Source organism: Anomaloglossus baeobatrachus, chromosome 12 (assembly GCF_048569485.1).
Source record: "Anomaloglossus baeobatrachus isolate aAnoBae1 chromosome 12, aAnoBae1.hap1, whole genome shotgun sequence".
NCBI lineage: Eukaryota > Metazoa > Chordata > Amphibia > Anura > Aromobatidae > Anomaloglossus > Anomaloglossus baeobatrachus.
The window spans coordinates 128588100-128615241 of record NC_134364.1 but is presented as its reverse complement, the minus strand read 5'-3'; the positions used below and the strand labels follow the sequence as shown (position 1 = coordinate 128615241).

At 51.0% G+C, this 27142-nt stretch overlaps 1 protein-coding gene across 1 annotated transcript; it reads left to right on the top strand.

Moving 5' to 3' along the window:
- The first annotated feature begins 314 nt into the window (after nucleotides 1-314).
- On the top strand, nucleotides 315-16125 carry LOC142257891 (protein S100-A9-like). The gene is made up of 4 exons (XM_075330161.1): nucleotides 315-482; nucleotides 2146-2280; nucleotides 12701-12856; nucleotides 15991-16125. Exons 1-4 carry the CDS (start codon nucleotides 333-335, stop codon nucleotides 16123-16125), a joined length of 576 nt encoding a protein of 191 aa, XP_075186276.1. The 5' UTR covers nucleotides 315-332.
- Nucleotides 16126-27142: the final 11017 nt, after the last annotated feature.

Sequence of the window (27142 nt, the reverse complement as noted above, 5' to 3'; positions counted from 1 at the left end):
GATCTGTGGGAATGTAACCGACAGGTAGAATATGATATGGAGGGAAATGGCTGACAGCCGGGGGGTACTATATAAGGGGGATTATTGGTGAGTTGAATCTCATGGACATTGATCAAAGGCAGGACTTGTTTTGATACATCATGTTACAAGTCAGTCAGGTTATAAATAATACCAATGTAATCGTCCGTTTCTCCATGATGATTACACATCTCCGGGGACCAAACAGACAACAGCTATTATAATAAATGAAACCCTTGTATGTAGTACAGAACCCTCACAGCTCCCAAAGTTATTGGACTACTCTACCAGTAGGAGCCGAGCCCTGTGCACTGATGGCGTCCGGCTACAGCGAACTAGAATCCGCTATTGAGACTTTGATCCATAAATATTACGACTACGCCAAGAAAGGAAGGAAACATGACAAGATGAATAAGAAGGAGTTCAAAGAGATCCTGACGCAGGAGTTGTCTAATGTCCTCACTGTGAGTAACAAGCACATACCACCTGTTATATATAACTGTTATAATACTGTACCTATGTACAAGAATATATCTACTATAATACTGCCCCCTATGTACAAGAATATAACTACTATAATACTGCCCCTATGTACAAGAATATAACTACTATAATACTGCTCCCTATGTACAAGAATATAACTACTATAATACTGCTCCTATGTACAAGATTATAACTACTATAATACTGCCCCTATGTACAAGATTATAACTACTATAATACTGCTCCTATGTACAAGATTATAACTACTATAATACTGCCCCTATGTACAAGAATATAACTACTATAATACTGCCTCCTATGTACAAGAATATAACTACTATAATACTGCCCCCTATGTACAAGAATATAACTACTATAATACGGCCCCTATGTACAAGAATATAACTACTATAATACGGCCCCTATGTACAAAAATATAACTACTATAATACGGCCCCTATGTACAAGAATATAACTACTATAATACGGCCCCTATGTACAAGAATATAACTACTATAATACTGCCCTTATGTACAAGATTATAAGTACTATAATACTGCCCTTATGTACAAGATTATAACTACTATAATACTGCTCCTATGTACAAGATTATAACTACTATAATACTGCCCCTATGTACAAGAATATAACTACTATAATACTGCCTCCTATGTACAAGAATATAACTACTATAATACTGCCTCCTATGTACAAGAATATAACTACTATAATACGGCCCCTATGTACAAGAATATAACTACTATAATACGGCCCCTATGTACAAAAATATAACTACTATAATACGGCCCCTATGTACAAGAATATAACTACTATAATACGGCCCCTATGTACAAGAATATAACTACTATAATACGGCCCCTATGTACAAGAATATAACTACTATAATACGGCCCCTATGTACAAGAATATAACTACTATAATACTGCCTCCTATGTACAAGAATATAACTACTGTAATACTGCCCCCTATGTACAAGAATGTAACTACTATAATACGGCCCCTATGTACAAGAATATAACTACTATAATACGGCCCCTATGTACAAGAATATAACTACTATAATACGGCCCCTATGTACAAGAATATAACTACTATAATACTGCCTCCTATGTACAAGAATATAACTACTATAATACGGCCCCTATGTACAAGAATATAACTACTATAATACGGCCCCTATGTACAAGAATATAACTACTATAATACGGCCCCTATGTACAAGAATATAACTACTATAATACTGCCTCCTATGTACAAGAATATAACTACTATAATACCGCCCCCTATGTACAAGAATATAACTACTATAATACTGCTCCTATGTACAAGAATATAACTACTATAATACTGCCCCCTATGTACAAGATTATAACCAGTATAGCACCATGCACGATGTGTGCACATTCTCTATTCTGTATATGAGGAGAATGTGATTGGAGTAGTTATTGGAATTTGCGGTTTGTCGTAGGTAACTGTTGGATGTGTCAGGCCTTCTTCTGTAGCCAGTGGCAGTGCAGGGGGTCTGTTTTGCATTTTTATGCTGTTTTGTGTTTGTGGATTCTGGTCTTTTGATATTACACTGGAGGTAATTCCGTTCTTATTCTCTGTTTTCTGTGTCCGCAGCACACATGGATAAAAGAGTCGGTTGAGGAGACGTTCCAGGCCTTGGATAAGGACAAGGATGGCAAGATGAGTTTTGACGAGTACTGGACATTGATTGAGGAGATTGTCCTGAAGATGAGCCAACAGATGGACGAGGTTTGTACTGAAGATCCATCCTGTCGTGTCCATTACATTCAGAAGGTGCAGACTATACAGTGTGTCCACCCATATCCTGTCCACTGCCATTCACTTGAGAACGGCGGCAGCTATAGGCATAGAAGTGGTGTCTAGGTAAAGTAGCCATGCGCTATGCAATGAAACCACCTATAGCACCACCTGGTGGAAAACAACGGAGTTAGCATTTTTATCTCGAAAACGGAACGAGATAGAGAAAAAAAGTGAACTACAAAGTTGTAGGACATCATTTCAATATGAATCGACACCTTGCATACAGAAATGCTATGATATGAAACCCATGAACCCCCCAAAAACATTGAATGCTGGTCACGCATATGTCGCTCATGTAACTTTGATGCTCAGTGGCCCCCGTCAGCTGCAATGCACATCTGGACTCTGCACAGCATACTGTGTCTTGCTGCACGTTGTGCAATATGGTAGGGGACACGTTTATACAAGCATCTGTGATACGTCGTCATAGGTCCTGCAATATTGGTGGAGGGGTCGCATATGTGGCGCCCTGGACAAGCCAGGACGTCACAGGTACTACAACAACACACCCCACACCCCGGCTAGGCACACCGAAGCCAAACACAAATCCTTGTTGCCTGCCTCCAGGGGCTGATGTCCACACCAGGGGGTGGGCCAGGCGGTTGGCCCCGCCCACCGAGGAGTTCACAGTCCTGGAGGCGGGAAAAAGGTTCAGTTCAGTTAGGGAGTGGAGAAGTGAAGTGGCAGTAGAGGAGACTGACTGTGTCTGGGCACGTACAGCAAGGTTGGCAGATGGTGGTGACTGTCTGCAGGAGAGGCTGATTTGAGTGAACCGTATGGACCGTGGACAGGCGGTGGCCCGCCGGTACTGGATCGGGGAGTGAAGAGAAGCCAGCACCATCCGGCAGGGCCTACGGACCCCGACCAGGCTAGGAGTCGCCGTAAAACTGATCAAATCCGTTAGCGAATGGAACCTCCGGGGTTTCCCAGCAGTCAAGACCCGATTGAAGGCAACAGCTCACACCGTAGAGGGAAACACAGTCACCGCCAAGGCTACAGTTCCCAGGGCCAGAGCCTGCGGGCAAAAGGGGCTCCCTCGGCATCCATCCAAGCTGGGCAGCAGGTTATCGGTGGGAAGTCATTGGAACCGTAAACACAACGCAGGTGCAGGGAAAGGCAGTCATCGTCAACCTACCGGGAGAAGCACCGCAGCCGTCTGTGGGACCCGTCCATCCAGCCGTTTGTTTTACCGGAGACTCTGCATTATTCATTGGCTGAGTGAGTACCACTGTGCCGTGTGGCACCACGCTGCCCCCGCGACCCTGCACCTCACCAGGCCACGTAACCCGCCTGCCATCCCTAACCCTCACCGGGGCCCCGGGACAACCAACCCCCCTACCCACAGAGGGGAGAACTAACATCCAAGCTGCTCCCTGTCATCGCTCCCGGGATCCCCGTCCAGAGCATGGGTGGTGTCACAACCTCACCACAACCGTGGGTGGCGTCACGGACAATATCCCCAAACCACACCACCAACTTTCACTCATGGGCGAGGAGCGCCGCTCGAGTCCCCGGGATCCAGCCCACCGCTTGAGCCACCACCGAGCAGCAGCAGCAGCAGCCGGACCCGAGCAGTGGGTGAGCGCAGTGTCCCCTCCTCCGCCCGCGACACATACACCTGCTGTTTGATGTGACCTCACAGAAAGAAGTCCAATGGGGTCAGGTCAGGTGAGTGGAGGCCACTCCACACAGCCACCATACCCAATGACTTGTAGGAAGGTCTCCATGAGGTATCGCTTCACGTCCGCAGCCTTGTGAGTTTTACACGTTCTAATCATAGCATTTCTGTATGCAAGGTGTCGATTCGTATTGAATTGATGATGCCCTGCAACTTTGTAATTCACTTTTTTTCTCTATCTCGTTCCGTTTTCGAGATAAAAATGCTAACTCTGTTGTTTTCCACCAGGTGGCGCTATAGGTGGTTTCATTGCGTAGCGCATGGCTACTTTACTATACCTAGACACCACTTCTATGCCTATAGCTGCCGCCGTTCTCAAGTTAATAGCGGTGGACAGGATATGGGTGGACACACTGAATATAGAATAGAGCCACATACAGTGCCTACAAGTAGTATTCAACCCCCTGCAGATTTAGCAGGTTTGCACATTCGGAATTAACTTGGCATTGTGACATTTGGACTGTAGATCAGCCTGGAAGTGTGAAATGCAGCAAAAAATAATGTTATTTCTTTTTTATTTTTTTTTTTAAATTGAGAAAAGTTTATTCAGAGGGTCATTTATTATTCAACCCCTCAAACCACCAGAATTCTGTTTGGTTCCCCTAAAGTATTAAGAAGTATTTCAGGCACAAAGAACAATGAGCTTCACATGTTTGGATTAATTATCTCTTTTTCCAGCCTTTTCTGACTAATTAAGACCCTCTCCAAACTTGTGAACAGCACTCATACATGGTCAACATGGGAAAGACAAAGGAGCATTCCAAGGCCATCAGAGACAAGATCGTGGAGGGTCACAAGGCTGGCAAGGGGTACGAAACCCTTTCCAAGGAGTTGGGCCTACCTGTCTCCACTGTTGGGAGCATCATCCGGAAGTGGAAGGCTTATGGAACTACTGTTAGCCTTCCATGGCCTGGACAGCCTTTGAAAGTTTCCTCCCGTGCCGAGGCCAGGCTTGTCCGAAGAGTCAAGGCTAACCCAAGGACAACAAGGAAGGAGCTCCGGGAAGATCTCATGGCAGTGGGGACATTGGTTTCAGTCAATACCATAAGTAACGTACTCCACCGCAATGGTCTCCGTTCCAGACGAGCCCATAAGGTACCTTTACTTTCAAAGCGTCATGTCAAGGCTCGTGTACAGTTTGCTCATGATCACTTGGAGGACTCTGAGACAGACTGGTTCAAGGTTCTCTGGTCTGATGAGACCAAGATCGAGATCTTTGGTGCCAACCACACACGTGACGTTTGGAGACTGGATGGTACTGCATACGACCCCAAGAATACCATCCCTACAGTCAAGCATGGTGGTGGCAGCATCATGCTGTGGGACTGTTTCTCAGCCAAGGGGCCTAGCCATCTGGTCCGCATGCATGGGAAGGTAGATAGCACGGCCTACCTGGAGATTTTGGCTAAGAACCTCCGCTCCTCCATTAAGGATCTTAAGATGGGTCGTCATTTCATCTTCCAACAAGACAACGACCCAAAGCATACAGCCAAGAAAATCAAGGCCTGGTTCAAGAGGGAAAAAATCAAGGTGTTGCAGTGGCCTAGTCAGTCTCCTGACCTTAACCCAATTGAAAACTTGTGGAAGGAGCTCAAGATTAAAGTCCACATGAGACACCCAAAGAACCTAGATAACTTGGAGAAGATCTGCATGGAGGAGTGGGCCAAGATAACTCCAGAGACCTGTGCCGGCCTGATCATGTCTTATAAAAGACGATTATTAGCTGTAATTGCAAACAAGGGTTATTCCACAAAATATTAAACCTAGGGGTTGAATAATAATTGACCCACACTTTTATGTTGAAAATTTATTAAAATTTAACTGAGCAACATAACTTGTTGGTTTGTAAGATTTATGCATCTGTTAATAAATCCTGCTCTTGTTTGAAGTTTGCAGGCTCTAACTTATTTGCATCTTATCAAACCTGCTAAATCTGCAGGGGGTTGAAGACTACTTGTAGGCACTGTATTACTGCACTGCATCTTTTCAATGAAGCTCATTGATGGTCTTGTGTCTCAGGGTTCTTTGGATCACTGAAATCAATCTCAGATACCTGTGATATTAGTTTCCAGGTGAGGCCCGATAAAAGGAAAACTGGATGCTCCACAATATTAAGCAGCCACAGTTTTCAAGTAACATGGGAAAGAAAAAGTATCTCTCTGCTACCAAAAAGTATCAAATAGTGCAATGCCTTGGACAAGGGATGAAAACATTAGATATTTCACAAAAACTTAAGTGTGATCATGGTACTGTGAAGAGATTTGTGGCTGATTCTGAGCACATTCGTGTTCGTGCTGATAAAGGCAGAATGAGGAAGGTTTCTGCCAGGCAAGTCCATCGGATTAAGAGAGCAGCTGCTAAAAAGCCATTACAAACCGCAAACAGATATTTGAAGCTGCTGAGCCTCTGGAGTCCCTCGAACCTCAAGGTGTAGGATCCTTCAAAGTCTTAATGTGGTGCATAAACCTACTATTCGGCCACCCCTAACCAGTGCTCACAAGCAGAAACCGTTGCAGTGGGACCATACACACATGAAGACTAATTTTCAAACAGTCTTGTTTACTGATGAGTGTCGAACAACCCTTGATGGTCCAGATGGATGGAGTAGTGGATGGTTGGTGGACGGCCACCATGTCCCAACAAGGCTGCGACGTCAGCAAGGAGGTGGAGGAGTCATGGAAAGACATCTGGTTGGGCCCTTTAGGGTTCCTGAAGGTGTGAAAATGACTTTTGCAAAGTATAGAGAGTTTCCGACTGATATTTTTTTTCCATAGTACAAAAAGCAGAAATGTGCCTTCAGGAGCAAAATCATCTTCATGCATGACAGTGCACCATCTCATGCTGCAAATAATACCTCTGTGTCATTGTCTGCTATGGGCATAAAAGGAGATAAACTCATGGTGTGGTCACCATCTTCCCCTGACCTCAACCCTATAGAGAACCTTTGGAGTATCATCAAGCAAAAGATCTACGAGGGTGGGAGGCCAATCACATCAGAACAGCAGCTCTGGGAGGCGATTCTGACATCATGCCAAGAAATTCAAACAGAAACTCCCCAAAAACTCACAAGTTCAATGGATGCAAGAATTGTGAAGGTGACAGCAAAGAAGGGTTCCTATGTTACATGTAACTTGGCCTGATAGGATGTTTTGGATTTAAATAGCTTTTTATTTCAGTGAATGTGACCTCCTAATGCGCAAATTCCACAAATCAGCATTTTCAGTTCTTTAAAACATAAAATATTTAGAAACTCTACGGTGCCTAATAATTTGGAACAGGAAGATTATACTGTTATCATTGGGAGGTTTCTTCAATAAAATTCCATGTATCCTCTAATGGGTGATGACTTCTATTAGACTGATGGTCATTTGCACCCAGCATTTAGGAAAATGAGAGAAAAATATAATTTGCATAATAATTTGGAACATGGTGTATATACAATGTTAGGTCATTACATACAGTATATCCCACATCGCCCCTCCGCAGATGATGGGGGTAATCAGTATGCTGGGTTGTGTCTTGTGTATTACTGTTGTGTTGGGCGATCTAACATTTACTCTATCCAGATATATGAACAAGAATCATTACTGGATTTTGCGTGTATTGTTTGATGGGTGTGAAGTGCAAGCTTCAGGACAGCGCCACCTAGTGGCCAAATATTAATAGAAGTTGCATCTGATACACAAGTCTATAAAATATTACAGCCATGATATAAATAATAAGTTCTTGCTGTGATCTGGAGGGGTGCCGATTTTTTTAGATTTCATATAGCAGAATGTAGCTACCACGGGAGGGAATGAATATCATGCTTTATTTATGGGGTTGTGCTAATATTCTTAACTTAAAGGGGTTATTTGAGAGTTCACAAAAATCAGCAAATGCCTTAAAAAAATACAAAAAAAAACCCCAAAAAAACAAACAAATACAATAGTCATCTCTTCAGGCTTTTAGCAATCTGGTGCAGATGCTCCGGAGTCCTCCGGGCAGCCGGCATTAACATGCACGTCTACCATTTCTTTTTTTTTTTTTTTTTTTTTAAATTCTTTATTTATACAACAGACTCTTGCAAACCATAAAGCAGTCAGTTGACATAACAGACAAAATCAGTTCAACAGAGTTTGGGATAATACATCTCAATACAAAATCACTTACAACTGTGCCAACCCCACAAATTGACTAACGGGTCCGTTCTTTTTCAATTTTTATCAAAGACAAGAAGAGAAGTACAGAAAAGGAGGCAAGAGTGCCTAAAGATGACTCAGACAACTCTGAGCAGTGAAGGTTTCGCACCAGCTGAGAAAAAAGAAAAGGGGGGAATATAGAGGAAGAGTGGAAAGGGAAGGGGATAAGGCAGAGCGGAAGGAAGGTGGGAAAGGAGGAAGAGAGAGGAAAAGGAAAAGGAAAAAGGGGGATAAGGTGAGAGAAGGGGAGAAGGAGGGGAGAGAGTATGGGGAGGGGAGGGGAGAGAGAAAAAAAAAAAACCCAACCCCCCTTTTAATTTGAGGGGGTGGGTTTGCCAGGGGGAAGGGCCAGCGACAGAGGGGGTACGCTCATCCTACGCATCACACAGCAGGAGGTCGTATTCACTAGAAAACTTAAATTGCAACCAGGGAAGCCAGATCCCGCGGAAGCGCTCATACCGATCATGCAGGGAGGAGGTCAAGTCCTCCATCTGTAGAAGCTCCCTGACCCTGGAGGCCCAAAGGGACAGAGTAGGGGGGGCGTCCGACTTCCACTTCAAGGGGATGCATGACCTGGCCGCCATCACTAGAAAGTGCAGAAGCGACTGTTTGTACGCAGAGACGGACATCTCAGTCAGTTGAAGAAGGAACAACTCCGGACCCAGGGTCTGCGTTGTTCCAGTCACGTGTTTGATCACCTCCCCCACTCCGCTCCAGAACCCTCGGAGGGCCGGACACGACCAGAATATGTGCACAAAGTCCCCCTCAGCCGTCCCACATCTCCAACAGCGAGGGTCTACACCAGGAAACATCTTGTGTACCCTGGTTGGGACCCTATACCACCTCGACAAGAGTTTGTAATTGGATTCCTGAAGTCTGGAGCTTATTGAGGTCTTATGGGCAAGCGTCAAAATTTTGTTCCTTTGCGTATCTGTCAAGGAGAGGCCCGTCTACCATTTCTTCTCCCAAAATCATTCAGATGCCATTGAGCAAGTAAAGTACTAATAAGACCCGACCTACACGTGGTTTATCCATAGGTATTGAAGAACTTGAGTTATTCAGTCACGGGTACACACTCGTATCAAATAAATGATCAGCACCAAAGATTATAATTGGTGCATGTACAATCAGTGAAAAACATGAATAGTACATGTACTGTACATGAAATCCATACGTCTGAATGAGGTTTTACAGAAGAGAAGTTTCCATTGGTCACCTACATATGTAGAGGAATGACACTGGCTCCAGGCCATCGAGTGATACTGGACACATCCTGGTCTGTGCAAAAAACATCATGTGCCCTGTATGAGGACTGTATCACTCATGGTACGGTTCCACTTGCCTATGACTTATGCGAGTCTCGCATCGATAGCACCCGGCACGGCGCACACTCTCCGGACAGGAGCGGTCGGCTGCATGTATTTCTATGCAGTTGAGGCCCTCCTGTCAGGAGAGTGCGTGGCCGTGCCGGGTGATACCGATGCGAGACTCGCTTGAGTCATAGGCAAGTCCGTACCCTCATTCTCAGGATCAGGACATATGAGGTATATAGGAGCGTCCACAATATCAAAGTTCACATGTAAAACACATCAAATGATGGGACAGGTCTTCGATTAGACCGGTTGATGGTGACTCTCCCATGTTCTACACATTCCTTACATGATCTTCAGAATTATCCAGTGACGGTCTGTATTATATGCCAGGCATTTACTATGACACCAAATAGGGATCTGCTGTGTACAAGATCTTGTACAGGGATCTGATTGGCTCAGATGGTGGTGGGGTGCACGGTCTACACCACATGGCATGAATGATGCCATATTGGAAGGTGACTCATGTGTGCCATCCTCCCTAGTTAGAGTAGAGAAGAGTTAGTAAAGGTGTTGGCTGTCTGAGATGGGTGGCGAGGGTCACTCCTTACTGGGGGACTGTTCTGGTGCCAGGATTTAAGGGCGTGGTGGGGCTGAAATACAGCTACATCTATGTGAGTGAGCAGTCAGTGCAGAACAAGCCCGGGTGTGAGCTTCTGTCTTAAGGGTGCTTAACACGATGTCGTGCGCGATAGCACCCACCCCCGTCGTTCGTGCGACATTTGGTGATCGCTGCCGTAGCAAACATTATCGCTACGGCAGCGTCACACGCACATACCTTTACAGTGATGTTGCTGTGACCGCCGAACAATCCCTCCTTCATGGGGTAGGTGCGTTCGGCGTCATAGCAACATCACTGCGGCGTCACTAAGCGGCCGCCCAATAGCAGAGGAGGGGAGGAGGAGATGAGCGGCCTGAACATGCCGCCCACCTCCTTCCTTCCTCATTGCCGGTGGACGGCAGGTAATGAGATGTTCGTCGTTCCTGCGGTGTCACACATAGCGATGTGTGGTGCCGCAGGAACGACGAACAACCTCGCTACTGACGAGACAACGATTTTTGGTAAATGAACGACGTGTTACTGTGACGCCCTGGACTAGCCAGTTAGTCACAGGTAGGCCCTTGCATAACACCCGTCCCCCTAAAAAGGTAACAGCAGCCATCCACATGAAAAACCTAGTCACCTCCCTCAGAGCTTGATGGTCACGCCAGGGGGCGGAGCCAGGCGGTTGGCCATGCCCACCGAGGAGTTTAGAGGGCCTGAGGCAGGAGAAAGTAGTTGAGTTGGGTTCAGTAGTCAGTCAGTTGAGTTGACAGCGGAGTTGAGAGGAGTGCGCAGCAGGCCTGTGGTGACAGGTCTGCAGCGGAAACTGACAGGTGCCAGGGTCGTAGCCCTGGTACCTTGGCTAGGAGGCAGGCGGTGGCCTGGCCTGCAGGAGCCGGGAAGACGACCAGGTGGAACCGTAAGGGACCGGGACAGGGTAGTGGCCCGCCGGTACTGAACCAGGGATCCGACTGGAAACCGGAGCACAAGGGGGGTACTCAGACCCAGAACGAGGCCCAGAAGCCACTGGACCACGTCGAATTCACTGATTAAGGTCTAGACCTTAGGTCCTTTCCCATCCCAAGACCTGAAAGAAGGCAACAGCCCACCGAGGGAGATAGAAAGCCACCGCACAGGCAGAGAGATCCCACGGGCCAGCGCCTGCGGGCAAACGGACTCCACCGGTACATACACAGCCGGGGAGCGGACTCCCGCTGCTAAGGCACAGGCAGTCTACACTAACATAACAAGGTGCAGGTAGAAGGCCAGGACCACCAACCCGGGTGGGGGACAAGACACAGCCGGCTGTGGGCACCGACCACCATCAACTTTGCTCATCAGAGACTTGTGTGTGTAAGTAATCGTGAGTACAACAGTGCCATCCGGCCGCGCGCCGCCCTGCACCGCCCAGCCACTACTCTCCCCAAGCGGGTCCCGGGGCCACCATCCCTGCCCACGGAGGGGTTAACATCTTGCTACACGACCATCTCCCCCGGCTGCCCCTGTAACTACAGTGGTGGTGTCTACACCTTCACCACGTCCCGTGGGTGGTGTCTACCTAACCACCCCCATCGAGATCGCCAGCATCCCCTTGCAGAGCAACGTTACCCCCGGGTCCGGAGGCACTCAAGCCACCCACCAAACGAGCCCGGACCCGAGCGGCTCGGCTGCAGCCGAGTGCGGGGCGGTACAGTACAGACCAACGATTTTTAACTCTTTTGCGATCGTTTAAGGTCGCTCCTAGGTGTCACACGCTGGGATGTCACTAACGACACCGGATGTGCATCACTAACACCGTGACCCCAACGATATATCGTTAGCGGTGTTGCAGTGTGTAAAGCACCCTTTAGGCGGGCTTTGCACGTTGCGACATCGCAAGCCGATGCTGCGATGTCGCACGCGATAGTCTCCGCCCCCGTTGCAGGTACGATATCTTGTGATAGCTGGCGTAGCGAAAATTATCGCTACGGCAGCTTCACACGCACTTACCTGCCCTGCGACCGTCGCTCTTGCCGGCAACCCGCCTCCTTCCTAAGGTGGCGGGTCGTGCGGCGTCAGGCGGCCAATAGCGGTGGAGGGGCGGAGATGACCAGGATGTAAACATCCCGCCCACCTCCTTCCTTCCGTATAGCCGCCGGCGGCAGGTAAGGAGATGTTCCTCGCTCCTGCGGATTCATACACAGCGATGTGTGCTGCCGCAGGAACGAGGAACAGCATCGTACCTGTCGCGGCAGCGTAATTATGAAAAAGTCGGAGCCTGCACCGATGATACGATAACGACGCTTTTGCGCTCGTTAATTGTATCATCTAGGATTTACACACAACGATGTCGAAAGTGATGCCGGATGTGCGTCACTTTCGATTTGACCCCACCGACATTGCACGTGCGATGTTGCAACGTGCAAAGCCGCCCTTACTGTCCGCCTGTGCTCTCTGCTGCACTCCTCTCTTCATCCTTTTCTGCTATCTGTTTCCCCTTCCTACTATTCCCTTGTCTTGCTATTATTTCATGTGCTCCTTCATTTATGATGCCAGGTTTTGGTGCCAGGTGTTTTAATATCACTGTTCTCCACAGCATAAGATGCCACCTTCACAGACGGAACTGGAACGTGCCATTGTGACCGTATTGAATTGGTTTTTTGACCACGCCAGAGAGGAGGGCAAGACAAAAACTCTGAGTATCAATAAATTCATCAAACTTTGTCATGAGGAGCTGCCGCACCTGACGAAGGTAAGTCTGAGCCTAAATGTAATGTCCAGCAAATCGGTGAAATGCAAGGCGGCCATAAAATAACCTAAAATTGCTTTATACCAAAACTCCCCACCAGGTGAAAAAGTGGCGCTGTACAGTGAGCGAGCGTCCCAAAAAACGTGTGCTGATAATTGGAGATGTCACAATTGTTCCACAGACTAGCATAACTGTTCAATATGGCCGCCATCATGCATGGTGATCATGTGCATCCTATGCAGAACATGTCTGTGGGATGCTGCACACTTCCAAAACGATGCGGTCTTTGAGGTCAGCCAGGGTGTCGACATTTCCCCGATAAACACGCTCTTCCAAGTGTCCCCACAACCAGAAATCAGAAGGATTGAGATCGGGCGAATGCAGTGGCCATGTGTTGGGAAAGGTGCGGCTCAAAATCCTGTCATCGGGAAAATGTGCACACAGATCGTTCTTCACACGATTTGCGATGTGAGGAGGTGCTCCATCATGCATGAAGGTGGTCATCTGAAGACACTGCCGCTGTTGGGGTTGTGGAGCAACCACTGTTTCCAGCATTGTCTGGTATCTTGCTGCTGTCACGGAACAGGTAAACCCCCAGTTGGCCTCATTTCTTCGTAAAAGAACGGTCCGAAGATGAATGATGAGGTGAACCCACACCAAACGGTTACCTTTGGTGAATGCAGTGGAACCCCCCTCGACCACATGCGGATTTTCAGTAGCCCATATGCGACAGTTTTATGTTCACCGTTCCTCCATTCATTGCACCACAGACCATTCCATGGCCAATTGCCATCCACTTCTACTCTCACCATAAACATGAATGCAAATGTTTTGCGGGTATCAGGGTCATGAGGAAGAAGTTGTTGCTGATGGCTGATTTTGTACGGGTATACCCGTAAGACCTTTCGGAGGACTTTCCACACTGTGCTGTACGGGAGCCCCAATTGTCTGGAAACACTGTGTGCACTGCTGTTCCCGGCACGGTTGTCATGCCCTGTTCCATGACGGCAGTGGCAATGTCCTCCACAACATCTCTGTTTACCGGTTGTCGCCCGCACCCTGGCTGAACACTCAGTAACTCTGTTGTGTCATCATCTGTCTCAGCGAACTGACAGCCATTGGACCGCTATGTGTGTGAAGGTCTATCAAACCACGAAAGGCTCTCAGTGCAGCTGTGGCATTCCTGGCATTCTCATAAAACAACAGCACTAACAGCGCTCCATCCGGCAAAGAGACGCAAGGTGCGCTCACTGTACAGTGTACCGCCCCGCTCTCGGCAGCTGAGCTGCTCGGATCCGGTCCTTCTGTGGGTGGCTCGAGGGTCTCCGGACCCGGAGGTCTCGTGGTCACTTCAAATGAAAAGGGGAGTGATGGGATGGTGGGTGTAGGACGTATATGTATGGGCTGAGCCGTACGGAGTTCATGACGTCACCCACGGTATGTGGTGATATTGGACACCACCGCTGCAATTATGGGGCACCCGGGGGAGATGTTGCGCAGCAAGTTGTTAACCCTCCGTGGGCAGGGATGGTGGCCCCGGGACCCGTTGGGGACTGGTGGTGCAGGGAGATGGTCTACCGCAGGGTGCTGATGTACTCACTATTAGAAACACACACGAGTCTCTGGTAAACCAAAGTGATGGTGGTCGGTGCCCGCAGCTGGCTGTGTTCGGGTTCCCCCACCCGGCTGGTGGTCTCTGTCTTTCTCCTGCACCTGTTTTGGAATCGTGGACTACCTGCGCTTGCAACTTCAGAAGTCTGCTCCCGGCTAAGTGTCGCCTAAGGATCTCTGAGCCTTGGCGGTGGCCTATTATCCCCCTCGGTGGGCTGTTGCCTTCAGTTGGGACTTTGGGTGGGACAGGACCTCTAGTCCTGGCCGCAATCAGTTAATTAACGAGTCCCAGTCGCTTCTGGACCTAGCTTCAGGGTCTGAGTACCCCCTGTGTGCGCCGGTTTCCGAATCGGTTCCCCGGGTCGGTACCGGCGGGCCACTACCCCGTCCCGGTCCACCTCGGTTCCACTGATCCGTCTTCCCGGCTCCTGCAGACGGAGACTGCCGTCTGCCTCCTAGCCAAAGGCACCAGGGCTCCTACCCTGGTACCTGTCAGTTTTCCTCAGGCCCAGACACAGGCCTGACCTCCACTCTCTCTGAACTCTGAAACTGATCTGACTTTTCCCCACCCCGGGCTGTCTATAACTCCTCGGTGGGCGTCTTCCAACCGCCTGGTTCCGCCCCCTGGTGTGTCTATCAAGCCCTGAGGGGGTGACTAGGGTTTTAAGGTTGGCTGTGTGTTACCTGTGAGGGAAGGGTGTAATGCGGGGCCCTATTTGTGACTACCTGGCTCGGCCAGGGCGTCACATACAGCGCCACCTTTTCACCTTGTGGGGAGTTTTGGTATAAAATTTTTTACGATGCCTTCCGTTTCCCCATGCCTTGAATAGCATATACATAGCAATTTTCAGCCAATTCTGTCCACGGGGTCAGTCTGCACACCGCTCCAAACACCTGAGGTGATTTTATAAACAAAATGATTAAGAGGTTGTTCCTTGAAACATGTAAACCAGATCCAGTTGTGTTTTTCGTCTCCTCCATGTTCACAGTTTGTATTTTTAATATGCATTGAGTTAATTTTCAGTGCTGAATCCTTTCCCTTTTTGTTTGTTCCCTGTTGGGTTTTTTCTGATCCGTGCACGTCCTGCAGGTGAGCTGGTTTTTTCTTTTGGCTTTGTTTTAGGGCAGTGTTTCTCAACTCCAGTCCTCAAGACCCACCAACAGATCATGTTTTCAGGTTTTCCTCAATATTAGACAGGGGATAATTCCATCACCTGTGCAACATTAAGGAATTCCTGAAAGCCTGATTGAGGAAAACCTGAAAACATGATCTGTTGGTGGGTCTTGAGGACTGGAGTTGAGAAACACTGTTTTAGGGTATTTTATGGCCACCTTGTACTTGTTAATATGAAGAGAGCAATAGAGGATGGGAATCCTGATACCTCTGGTGGTTGATAGCCAAAACCATGGGATCGTACTTTTGCAATCTAATGTTTTTGATATTCGGCTGCTTCCTCTGCATCAGATGCCATTGCGGATGGAGATTCCTTGACCAAGATTTGACATAAAATTTTCCATTTTCTAAGGACATCTCATTACAGGAGAAGATGAAGGCTCTGGATATTAACCAGGACAGTGAGCTGACGTTTATTGACTTTTGGAAGCTGCTCAGCGAGCTCAGCAAGCAGGTTAAGAGTGAGGTCAAAGCAAAGAAGAAGTGATGTCCGCATTGTGTGGTGATGGCCCGGGCGGCGAACTGTGCCTTTGTTTCCAGTAACAATAAAGAGACTGGTATATAATACGTGTCCTCATTATTTTAAAGTCTTTGTGGGACGTCATATAATGGACTCAACAGCACATGGGAATCTGCACTATTAGATTTGCCTCTCTAAGGCCTAAAACCCACGGCGTGAAAATCGGAGCGAGTGGGATGCGATAAAACATTGCATTCCACTCGGACCAATATTACTCTGTGTCAGCGCACATGAGTGATTATTTTCTCAGCCCTAATTGGACCAAGAAAACAATCGCAGCATGTTGCGACTGAAATGCGATCCTTTTTTCTCTCGCACCCATTCAAGTCTATGGGGCAAGAGAAAAATTGCACTGCACTTGCAGTACACAGGTGTACCGCGAGGGCAGGGTGAGAAAGGCAATAGCCAGCTATGGAGGAGAGAGGGAGAAAAATACCTCCCTCCCCTCCGCAGCGCCGGCCCACCCCTCCTCAGTGCCGGCCCGCCCCCCGCAGCTCAGGTCCAATCGTATGATCGGACCTCAGTCGCAGTGACACTCGCATGACACTGAATTTGATAAGCTAGTTGGGCCTTGTTCTTTTATAGATTTGATTTTGTTGTGACCTTCAGACCTTATACTAAAGTCTTTAAGGCTATGTGCGCACTGAGTGTTCTTTGCGGCGTTTTTCAGGTGCGTCTTTGTGAGTAAAACTGCATGACTTTGCTTCCCCAGCAAAGTGTATGACTTAATTTTTGCTGTCAGCACACAACTTTTTTTTAGCTGCGTTTTTGAGCTAAAAAAAAAAAATGGACTGCGTTTTTCACCCATGCAATGCATTGGAAAAATGCAGCAAAACGCAGTGATCAAACACGCAACAAAACGCAGCCAAAAACGCACCGAAATGCGGTAAAAACGCATGCATTTTTTACCGATGTGTTTTTGCCGTGGGTGCGTTTTTTGTGTTTTTGTGCGTTTTTGCGGCCAAAAACGCAGCATCAGAAAAACTCTGTGTTGCGCATACAGCCTAAGGCCCCCTTTACACGCATGTGCCTCCGGTACGTTTTTGGCAGTTTTCTCACGTACCGGAGACACGTACACACGTAGACCTAGGTATTTCTATGGTTTTGGACACACGTAAGTATTTGCGCACGGACCGTGTGTCCGTTCCGTACTTACATGTGTCCGTGTGTTTCTCACGCCGACATGTCCGTTTTCTCTCCGGCATCACGGGTGTCACACGTAACACAAACGTATCACACGTAACACACACGGACCACACAGATGTGTTCCGTGTGACACGCGCCGGAGAGAAGACGTGTCTGTGAGAAAAAAAACCCAAAACATTACTCACCTTCTCCAGCCTTCCTGTCTCTGCCGCTGCTGTCACTTGCTGCCGACCGCCGCTCATTATGCTCATTGAATATTCACTTCACTGCGGCCAGAAGCAGCAGCAGCGGGAAGTCGGCAGGACCGAAGATCAGCGCCACAGACAGCAACGCCAGGGACAGGTGAGCAGAAAGTTTCCGTTCTCCGTGTGTTATTACGGAGAACACACGGAGAACACACGTAGTCCATAAATACGGGTCACGGAGGGCAAAACGCACCTCTGACACGTCCATGAAAAACGTGCGTGGATTATCACGGGCGTGTGAAAGAGGCCAAAAGCTGACACACTCCCCAAGTTTCTGGCCATATGTTTGTGGACTATGAACCAGTTCCTGCTGATGGTCTAATTGCTAAAGGTCTATTTGCGTTTTCTATTTTCCTATTTCTTGTTAAACAGATCCGTAGACTCAAAGGGCTAGCCCCTAACAGTGAGGAATTGTAGGGTCCTTATAAATAATTGAGATCATTAACCCTGCAGCTTATCACCTGAAATGTCCTTCATCTATTAAAATATACTGGAGGCCCCATTCATAAAAGCGTTTGCATTTTGCTCCTAATTCATGAAGAGGTGTCCAAGAACGAGCAGTGAATGAGTCCAGCTATTCTCCTGAAGACCGGCATGAACATCGATGGTCTTGATGAATCAGGACCAATGTGTTTGATAAGTCTCTCTTCAAGTCATATCGTTCTCAGATTTACTCTGAGGTCCTGTTTCTGTGATAGGTAATGGCAATTTGGAGTATGAGGTGCAAAGAATCCTGAGTGTCAGGATCTGTGCAATATCTTGTTATCAGAAACAGATAATGAAATTTCCTGAATTTACCTGGTCTTCAGGCTCCGGAGACCCTTCAGGAAGGGGAGGGTAGGCAGTGTCACATCTCTTCCAAGACCTGCTCTTACAAAATCTGCTTCTCTCATCAGGCACCGCCATATTCATGTTGCGGAGCTTACCCCGGATACCTGGAAGACCAGTGCCGGTAAATACCGTTCAAAGACACACATCCATGCCCTTTTTCCCAGACTGGGTAACAGGCTAGAGACGGATCTGATGGATGGCCACCTATTGGTCGGGACTTATCCAATCCGCTAGTCAGAAACCCAGGAGGAGGGGCTAGTCAGTGCAGTTGACAGCAGACAAACATCTTGACAGAAGTGAGATGTTGATGTTGCGGGCGGGGAGGGGACGCTGCGCTCACCCACTGCTCGGGTCCGGCTGCTGCTGCTCGGTGGCTCGAGTGGTGGGCCGGATCCCGGGCACTCGAGCGGCGCTCCTCGCCCGTGAGTGAAAGGGGGTGGTTTGGTTTAGGGATATTGGCCGTGATGCCACCCACGGTTGTGGTGAGGTTGTGGCACCACCGCTGCTCTGGACGGGGATCCCGGGAGCGGTGACGGGGAGCAGCTTGGATGTTGTTTCTCCCCTCCGTGGGTAGGGGGGTTGGTTATCCCGGGGCCCGGTGAGGGAGGGATGGCAGGCGGGTTACGGGGCCTGGTGAGGTGCAGGGTCGCGGGGGCAGCGCGGTGCCGCACGGCACGGTGGTACTCACTCAGCCAATGACGAATGCAAATTCTCCGGTAAAACAAACGGCTGGATGGACGGGTCCCACAGACGTCTGCGGTTGTTCTTCTCCCGGTAGGTTGGTGGTGACTGCCTTTCCCTGCACCTGTGTTAAGTCCTCGGATCTGATGGCTTCCCACCAGTAACCCGCTCCCCAGCTTGGATGGATGCTGAGGGAGCCCCTTTTGCCCGCAGGCTCTTGCCCTGGGAACTGTAGCTTTGGCGGTGATTGTACTTCTCCTCACGGTTTGAGCTGTTGCCTTCAATCGGATCTTGACTGCTGGGAAACCCCGGAGGTTCCCTTCGCTAACGGATTTGACCGGTTTTACGGCGACTCCTAGCCTGGTCGGGGTCCGTAGGCCCTGCCGAATGGTGCTGGCTTCTCTTCGCTCCCCGATCTGGGCCCGCCGGTACCGGATCGGGGAGCGAAGAGAAGCCAGCACCATTCCGTCCCTGGTCCTTACGGTTTACTTCAATCAGCCTCTCCTGCAGACGGTCACCACCGTCTGCCAACCTTGCTGTATGTGCCCGGGCCACGCACCCGGACACGGTCAGTCTCCTCCACTGCCACTTCACTCCTCAACTCCAAAACTGATCTGACCTGAACTTCCTTTCCCGCCTCCAGGACTGTGAACTCCTCGGTGGGTGGGGCCAACTGCCTGGCTCCACCCCCTGGTGTGGACATCAGCCCCTGGAGGGAGGCAACAAGGATTTTTGTTTGACTTCGGTGTGCCTAGCCGGGGTGTGGGGTGTGTTGTTGTAGTACCTGTGACGTCCTGGCTTGTCCAGGGCGCCACATTCCCCCTTAGTAAAATGCAGACCGTCCACGGGCTGCCCGTCCATCACCGGTTTTATTTTTGTTAACTGTAGAAAAAGGGATAAAAACACATAACTAGTTTGTGGTTGCCCTGCCAGTTCTCGGGCTTGTCCGTAAGAAGTCCCTTACGCAACAGTTGTAGGAAGTCCCTACGGGGACTAGTTGCCGGCAACGGCCGGTTCAATCAAAGTTCCAATCAGGTGACATCTTCTGTTGATTTACTTATCATTCACAACTTTTAACGGTACACTCAACACACAAAGCCCCCTTTAAAGAGTAGTTAACCTGTACCTAAGTGGGGGTCTACCTAGGTTGGGACGAGTGGACCTTCGGGGCCCAGTGTCAGTGGTGGCAGGTAGTGGGGTAGGGGAACAACTAGTTCCTCCTCCCTGCTATCGTGTGGGGCAGGCGGAGGCGTAGGGGAGCTGGGTACAGGTACATCCCTGGCACTGGTTCATGGTTGATCGCTTCCATCACTTCCTCATCCACGGGTTGTGGGAACAGTATCACTGGAAGAATCACCGCGCCGTTCTGCGTAGGCCAGTCTGCCGGAAAATCACCCATTATGGTATGGATTACCTACCTCCTTTTCTTTCTCCGCCGGTCTGGGAACTGGAGCTTCAGCCGCTACCCTCAATGCTGGTGGGCACCTCTTTAGATGGTCCCGGGAAACCGTGGCCAGAGTCCCCCCCTGGTCACGGCTGATCTGGTAGGCCTTCCCATTCTCCCATCCCGTGGGCTGTACTACGTACGGGGTTTTTTCCCATTGATCATCCAGCTTGTGGGTCCTTCTTTTACGCTTCAGCACTACATCCCCAGGCTGGAAGGGACCGTCTGGCACCTTCTTGTTGAAGCACTGCTCTTGTTATTCCCGACTCGGGCACAAGTTCTTTTCAACATATTCCTGGACCTGGCGGTACTGTGTTCTCCGCCGAGTGTCCCATTCAGCCGTCGAAGGGAGTGCTTCTGGGGCTTCCAAGCCCATTTCTAAATCCACTGGTAGCCGGCCGGGACGAGCTCTCATCAGGTATGCTGGAGTGCATTTCGTAGAGCTGGAAGGGATGTTGTTATACATATCGACCAGGTCAGGTAGCTTCTCCGGCCACAGGTTCTGCTCTTCCAGCGGTAACGTCTTGAGGAGGCCCAGGACCAAGTGGTTCATCTTTTCACACATGCCATTAGTTTGGGCATGGTAAGGCGTGGTCCGGATTTTCTTTCAGCTGTACAACTGGCAGAATTCCTGGAATACCTCTGCTTCAAAGGCCGGGCCCTGGTCGGTAAGCACCCTCTCGGGGTACCCATGCGGTCGACAGAAATAAGCCTGGAACGCCTTAGCGGCGGTACGGCCGGTTAGGTCCTTAACTGGGACAACCACCATGAACCTTGAATAGTGGTCTACAATGGTTAGAGCGTAGGTGTAACCACTTCGGCTGGGGGTGAGCTTTACATGGTCGAGGGCAACCAGCTCCAGCGGTTGATGCGTAATGATCGGGTGTAAGGATGCCTTCTGGCTGGCCTCGTCCTTCCTTCTCAATGCGCAGGGGCCACATTCACGGCACCAGGCCTCCACAGATTCCCGCATTCCACTCCAATAGAACCGCTCTCTCAACAACATCTCCAGCTTCTTCCACCCGAAGTGCCCAGCACCATCATGGTATGCTTGCAGGATGGTGGGCACGTTAGCCTGGGGAATCACCAGCTGGCGAATCTTCTCGTGGGTCTTCGGATTAATCAGCTCACGATAAAACTTCCCCGGTGTAGGTACAGCCGGGTCCGTTCTCGCCATAGACGTTGGGCTTCGGCAGGGGTGGCAGTGTCTACCCCAGCAGAACCCTGTTCCACCAGGGTCTTGACCAGGCGGACAGCAGGTGCCTGGTCCTGAGCTTCCTGCCACTCCTGACTGGGCAGCGGGTCCAAGTTCACCCGTTGTTGATGGACATGCACCTTCTCAGTTAACGGCCGGTGAAACGCAGGCAACTCGATCTCTTCGAGGTCGTCATCCTCTAGCCCCTCTTCCGACAGGTGGGGCATCCGGGAGAGTGCATCGGCATTAATGTTGGTACGGCCGGCCCGGTATTTGATGGTGAAATCGTAGAGGGCTAACCTGGCCACTCCAATGCGCCCAGCTTGGCTGTATCTAGATGGGTCAGTGGGTTATTGTCCGTGTAAGCGGTGAACTTGGCTGCTGCCAGGTAATGGCAGAACCGCTCGGTGATAGCCCACACCAGTGCTAAGAGCTCAAGCTTGAAAGAGCTGTAGTTCTCAGGGTTCCTCTCAGTCGGTCGGAGTTTTCGGCTAGCATAAGCAATCACCTTCTCCCTTCCATCTTGGACCTGGGATAGAACAGCCCCCAAGCCCACATTGCTGGCATCGGTGTAGAGGATGAATGGGCGGCTGTAGTCAGAGTACGCTAGGATTTCCTCTCCTGTCAGAGCCGCTCTCAGCTGGCGGAAGGATTCCTTATGCTTTTCTTCCCACGCCAATGGGGCTCCTAGGGGTCTACCACCCTTGGTCTGTCCCACGAGGAGGTCTTGCATGGGGGCAGCCATCTTCGTGTACCCCTTAATGAAGCGACGGTAATATCCCACCAGGCCCAGGAACTGCCTCACTTCCCTCACCGTGGTCGGTCTCGGTCAATCTTGGATGGCGGTGATCTTCTCGGGGTCGGGGGCGACACCTTCCGCACCAACCACATGTCCAAGGTACTGCACTCTGGGCTTCAGCAGATGACACTTTGAGGGCTTCAACTTCATCCCATACTTAGCAAGGGATGCGAACACCTCGGCTAGGTGCTCCAGGTGGGCTTCATACGTCTGTGAGTACACAATCACATCATCTAGGTACAGCAAGACGGTCTCGAAATTTAGGTGTCCCAGACAGCATTCCATCAGCCGTTGGAAGGTTCCGGGGGCATTGCACAGCCCGAACGGCATGCTGTTGAACTCGCAGAGTCCCATAGGAGTGGCGAAGGCAGTCTTCTCTCAGTCTTCCGGCGCCACAGCCACCTGCCAGTACCCACTGGTGAGGTCAAGGGTAGTGAAGTAGTTAGCGGTTCTCAGCGCGGCCAGGGACTCTTCAATGCGGGGCAGAGTGTAAGCATCCTTATGCGTTATCTGGTTAATCTTCCGGTAATCCACACACATCCGTATGGTGCCATCCTTCTTCTTAACCAGCACCAACGAGGCGGCCCAGGGACTACAGCTGTCCCTAATAACCCCCGCCTCCTTCATGTTCCTCAACATGTCTTTGGCGCATTGGTAGTGTGCGGGGGGAATAGGCCTGTATCTCTCTTTAATAGGGGGGTGTGCACCGGTAGGGATGTGGTGTTGGACCCCTTTAATCTGCCCAAAATCTAGAGGGTGTTTGCTAAAAACTCGCTCATACTCCTGTACCACCCGGTATACCCCTTCCTTGTGGTGTGTGGGGGTATCCTCAGTGCCGACGTGTAGCTCTCGACACCACTCGTCTAACTCCCCCATGGATGGGGGAGAACTGGCAGTAGGCGGGGAGATCGGGGGAACGGCTTCATGGATGGTGTGGGGATCTAGAGTGAGCAATTTGGCAAGGGTAGCGTACCGGGGGAGCCTAACCTCTTCCTCCCCACAGTTCAACACTCGTACGGGCACTCTCCCTTTCTTGATGTCTACCACCCCTCGGGCGGCCATTACTGTGGGCCAGTGTTCGGAGGACATGGGCTCTATCATGGCGGGGTAGTCTCGCCCTTGGGGCCCTACCGCTGCCCTACACCAAATCATCATCTCGCTCCTGGGAGGCACAATCAAAGGGGCCGCATCCATCACTCTCACTCCTCCAATCTCTCCCCCTGTTGAATTCACATGCTGGCGATACATCAGGGCCCAGATCTCACGCTGCACAGCTCTCTGTCGACTCCCCGCCGCCATGGCGGCCAGCTGCTGCAGTAGGGTCAGCACGTCACTCATACAGTGCTCCATCACATTAGTACCTAGCACTACCTTCGGGTTATGATCACTGGGTTCATTCATTATCACAATCAAACCCTGGTGTTGCAGTTCAGCTAGTCATGGCCACTTGTTTCTACCCTACTTGGGTAAATGTGAGTCCATCAGCGGCAATTAGTGTCATACTGGCATCTGGGGGGGCTAGTTCGTCCTTCCCCCAATACCGCTGATACAGTGTGTATGGTATTGTTGTTACCTGCGATCCAGTGTCCAGGAGAGCCATCAGCGGGATGCCGTCCACTGCCAGGGGGATGATGGGCCGGGCTCCGATGTACCGGTCCCACCAGCCGGGGGGGCCACTGGGTTCTACTCCTGAGGATTGGCCCGTGGCCCCAGGGGTTGCTCGTTTAACGGACACCGTCGGGAGTAGTGGCCGGGCTTGCTGCACCTGTAACAAATCGGAGGTCCATACCGTGAGTCATTGGCCCTCCTCCGCTGCATCCAGGGGACGTCCTCGGGGCTGTCGGCGAGCTGCATCTTCCCCGGGGGCTGGGACCTGGTCGGAGGCTGGAGTGCGGCGAGGATCTTGGCGAGGTCCCCATCCGTGCGGCGGACTTGGGCAGCCAGTTCCTCCATTATTCCGCTTGGGGCGGCAGGTACCGGAGGCGTTGGGAGGGCAGGGGCCACCACGACTGGAGCCGTCTCAGCTGGCCATGGGGCTGCCTCAGGGACTTCTGATGCTGGGGGCTGCAGAGCTTTAATAGCCCGTTCCTTTAACACGGCAAAGCCAACATCAGGGCGTTCCAGGGCCCACAGCCGGAGTTGTTTGCGGTCCTCCGAGGACCTCATCCCCTGTACAAACTGCTCCACTAGCATTTTGTTGCTGTTCGCATCACTGATGGTGTCTACCCGCTTCAGTGTGTGGAGGGCGGTTTGCAGACGCAAGGCGTAATCCCGAATTCTATCCGCGGGCCGTTGCCGGCATTGATAAAACTGCATCCTACGCTCGGCTTCGGTACGGGTCTCGAAGGCAGTCTGTAGCTTCTCAAAGATGGTGGCTACAGAGGACCGGTCCCCCTCGGCCCAGGTCTCCGCCTCCTGCTCAGCCACGCCGGTTAGCTGCCCCAGCACTACCGCTGCACGTTGCTTATCAGTTAGGGGGTACAGTTCTAGTAGCGGGCTAAGCTTCTTCTGGAAGACCTGCAACGCGTCAGGTTTCCCATTGTACTGCGGCAGCCAGGTAGCTCCGGGCACATAGGGCAAGGACAACGGCATCACCTGAGCGAGAGCTGGGGCCACAGCGCCTCCCGCCAGTGCGGCCAGGACCTGGGCGGGCCCATTCCCATCCACGGGTGCCACTGCGGCTGCGAGCACAGACATCTTGTTTCCTTCCCCCTTAGTCTTTTTCCGGCTCCTCCTCTACAGGGGCGGGGTTTCGGCTTTCGCGCCTCCACTACTCGGGAAGACGTTTGAGCGGGGACTTTTCTCGCCCAAAATGGCAGCTTCTCAAAATTTTCGTCCGGACACCTCCGGCGGTCACAAGGTGCACCTCTACCAGACGGCAGAGCGGTAAGATCCTGTTCATGATGCCAAGTTGTCGCGGGGGGGGAGGGGACGCTGCGCTCACCCACTGCTCGGGTCCGGCTGCTGCTGTTGCTGCTCGGTGGCTCGAGCGGTGGGCGGATCCCGGGGACTCGAGCGGCGCTCCTCGCCCGTGAGTGAAAGGGGGTGGTTTGGTTTAGGGATATTGTCCGTGACGCCACCCACGGTTGTGGTGAGGTTGTGGCACCACCGCTGCTCTGGACGGGGATCCCGGGAGCGGTGACAGGGAGCAGCTTGGATGTTGTTTCTCCCCTCCGTGGGTAGGGGGGTTGGTTGTCCCGGGGCCCGGTGAGGGAGGGATGGCAGACGGGTTACGGGGCCTGGTGAGGTGCAGGGTCGCGGGGGCAGCGCGGTGCCGCACGGCACGGTGGTACTCACTCAGCCAATGATGAATGCAAAGTCTCCGGTAAAACAAACGGCTGGATGGACGGGTCCCACAGATGGCTGCGGTTGTTCTTCTCCCAGTAGGTTGGTGGTGACTGCCTTTCCCTGCACCTGTGTTAAGTCCTCGGTTCTGATGGCTTCCCACCGGTAACCCGCTCCCCAGCTTGGATGGATGCTGAGGGAGCCCCTTTTGCCCGCAGGCTCTGGCCCTGGGAACTGTAGCCTTGGCGGTGACTGTACTTCCCCTCACGGTTTGAGCTGTTGCCTTCAATCGGGTCTTGACTGCTGGGAAACCCCGGAGGTTCCCTTCGCTAACAGATTTGACCGGTTTTACGGCGACTTCTAGCCTGGTTGGGGTCCGTAGGCCCTGCCGAATTGTGCTGGCTTCTCTTCGCTCCCCGATCCGGTACCAGCAGGCCACCGCCCGTCCCCGGGCCTTACGGTTTACTTCAATCAGCCTCTCCTGCAGACGGTCACCACCGTCTGCCAACCTTGCTGTATGTGCCCGGGCCACGCACCCGGACACGGTCAGTCTCCTCCACTGCCACTTCACTCCTCAACTCCAAAACTGATCTGACCTGAACTCCCTTTCCCGCCTCCAGGACTGTGAACTCCTCGGTGGGTGGGGCCAACCACCTGGCTCCACCCCCTGGTGTGGACATCAGCCCCTGGAGGGAGGCAACAAGGATTTTTGTTTGACTTCGGTGTGCCTAGCCAGGGTGTGGGGTGTGTTGTTGTAGTACCTGTGACGTCCTGGCTTGTCCAGGGCACCACATTGACGTTCAGACAGAGAGTGTGAAGTGGCTTGTTGGACTAAAGGAGTACGGTCGCCAGGGAGAGTACGGTGTGAGTACTCACGGGACCAAGTGTGACGCCTTGGACTATCCAGGTCGTCCCAGGTAGTCACACACACAACATCACACCCCTTCCAGTTAGGTAACAGCAGTCAAACACAGAAAACCTTGTCACCACCCTCCAGGTTTGATGTCCACACCAGGGGGGTGGAGCCAGGTGGTTGGCTCCACCCACCGAGGAGTTCACAGGCCTGGAGGCGGGAACCTAAGGAGTCAAGTTCAAGAAGTTGAGAGAGGAGTTCTGAAAGTGAAGGAGGGAGGTTGTGTCCAGCAGCAGACCTGTGCTCAGGCCTGCCAAAGACTACTCCGGTGGCTGGATTGGAGCCCAGTCACCATTGGCAAGGAGGCAGATGGTAGTGGCCGCCTGCAGGAGACCGTGAATATGACCGGTGGAACCGTAAGGGATCGGGAAAGGGTAGTGGCCCGCCGGAACCGTACCGGGGAGCCAACTGGATACCGGAGCACCAGGCAGGGTACTCAGACTCT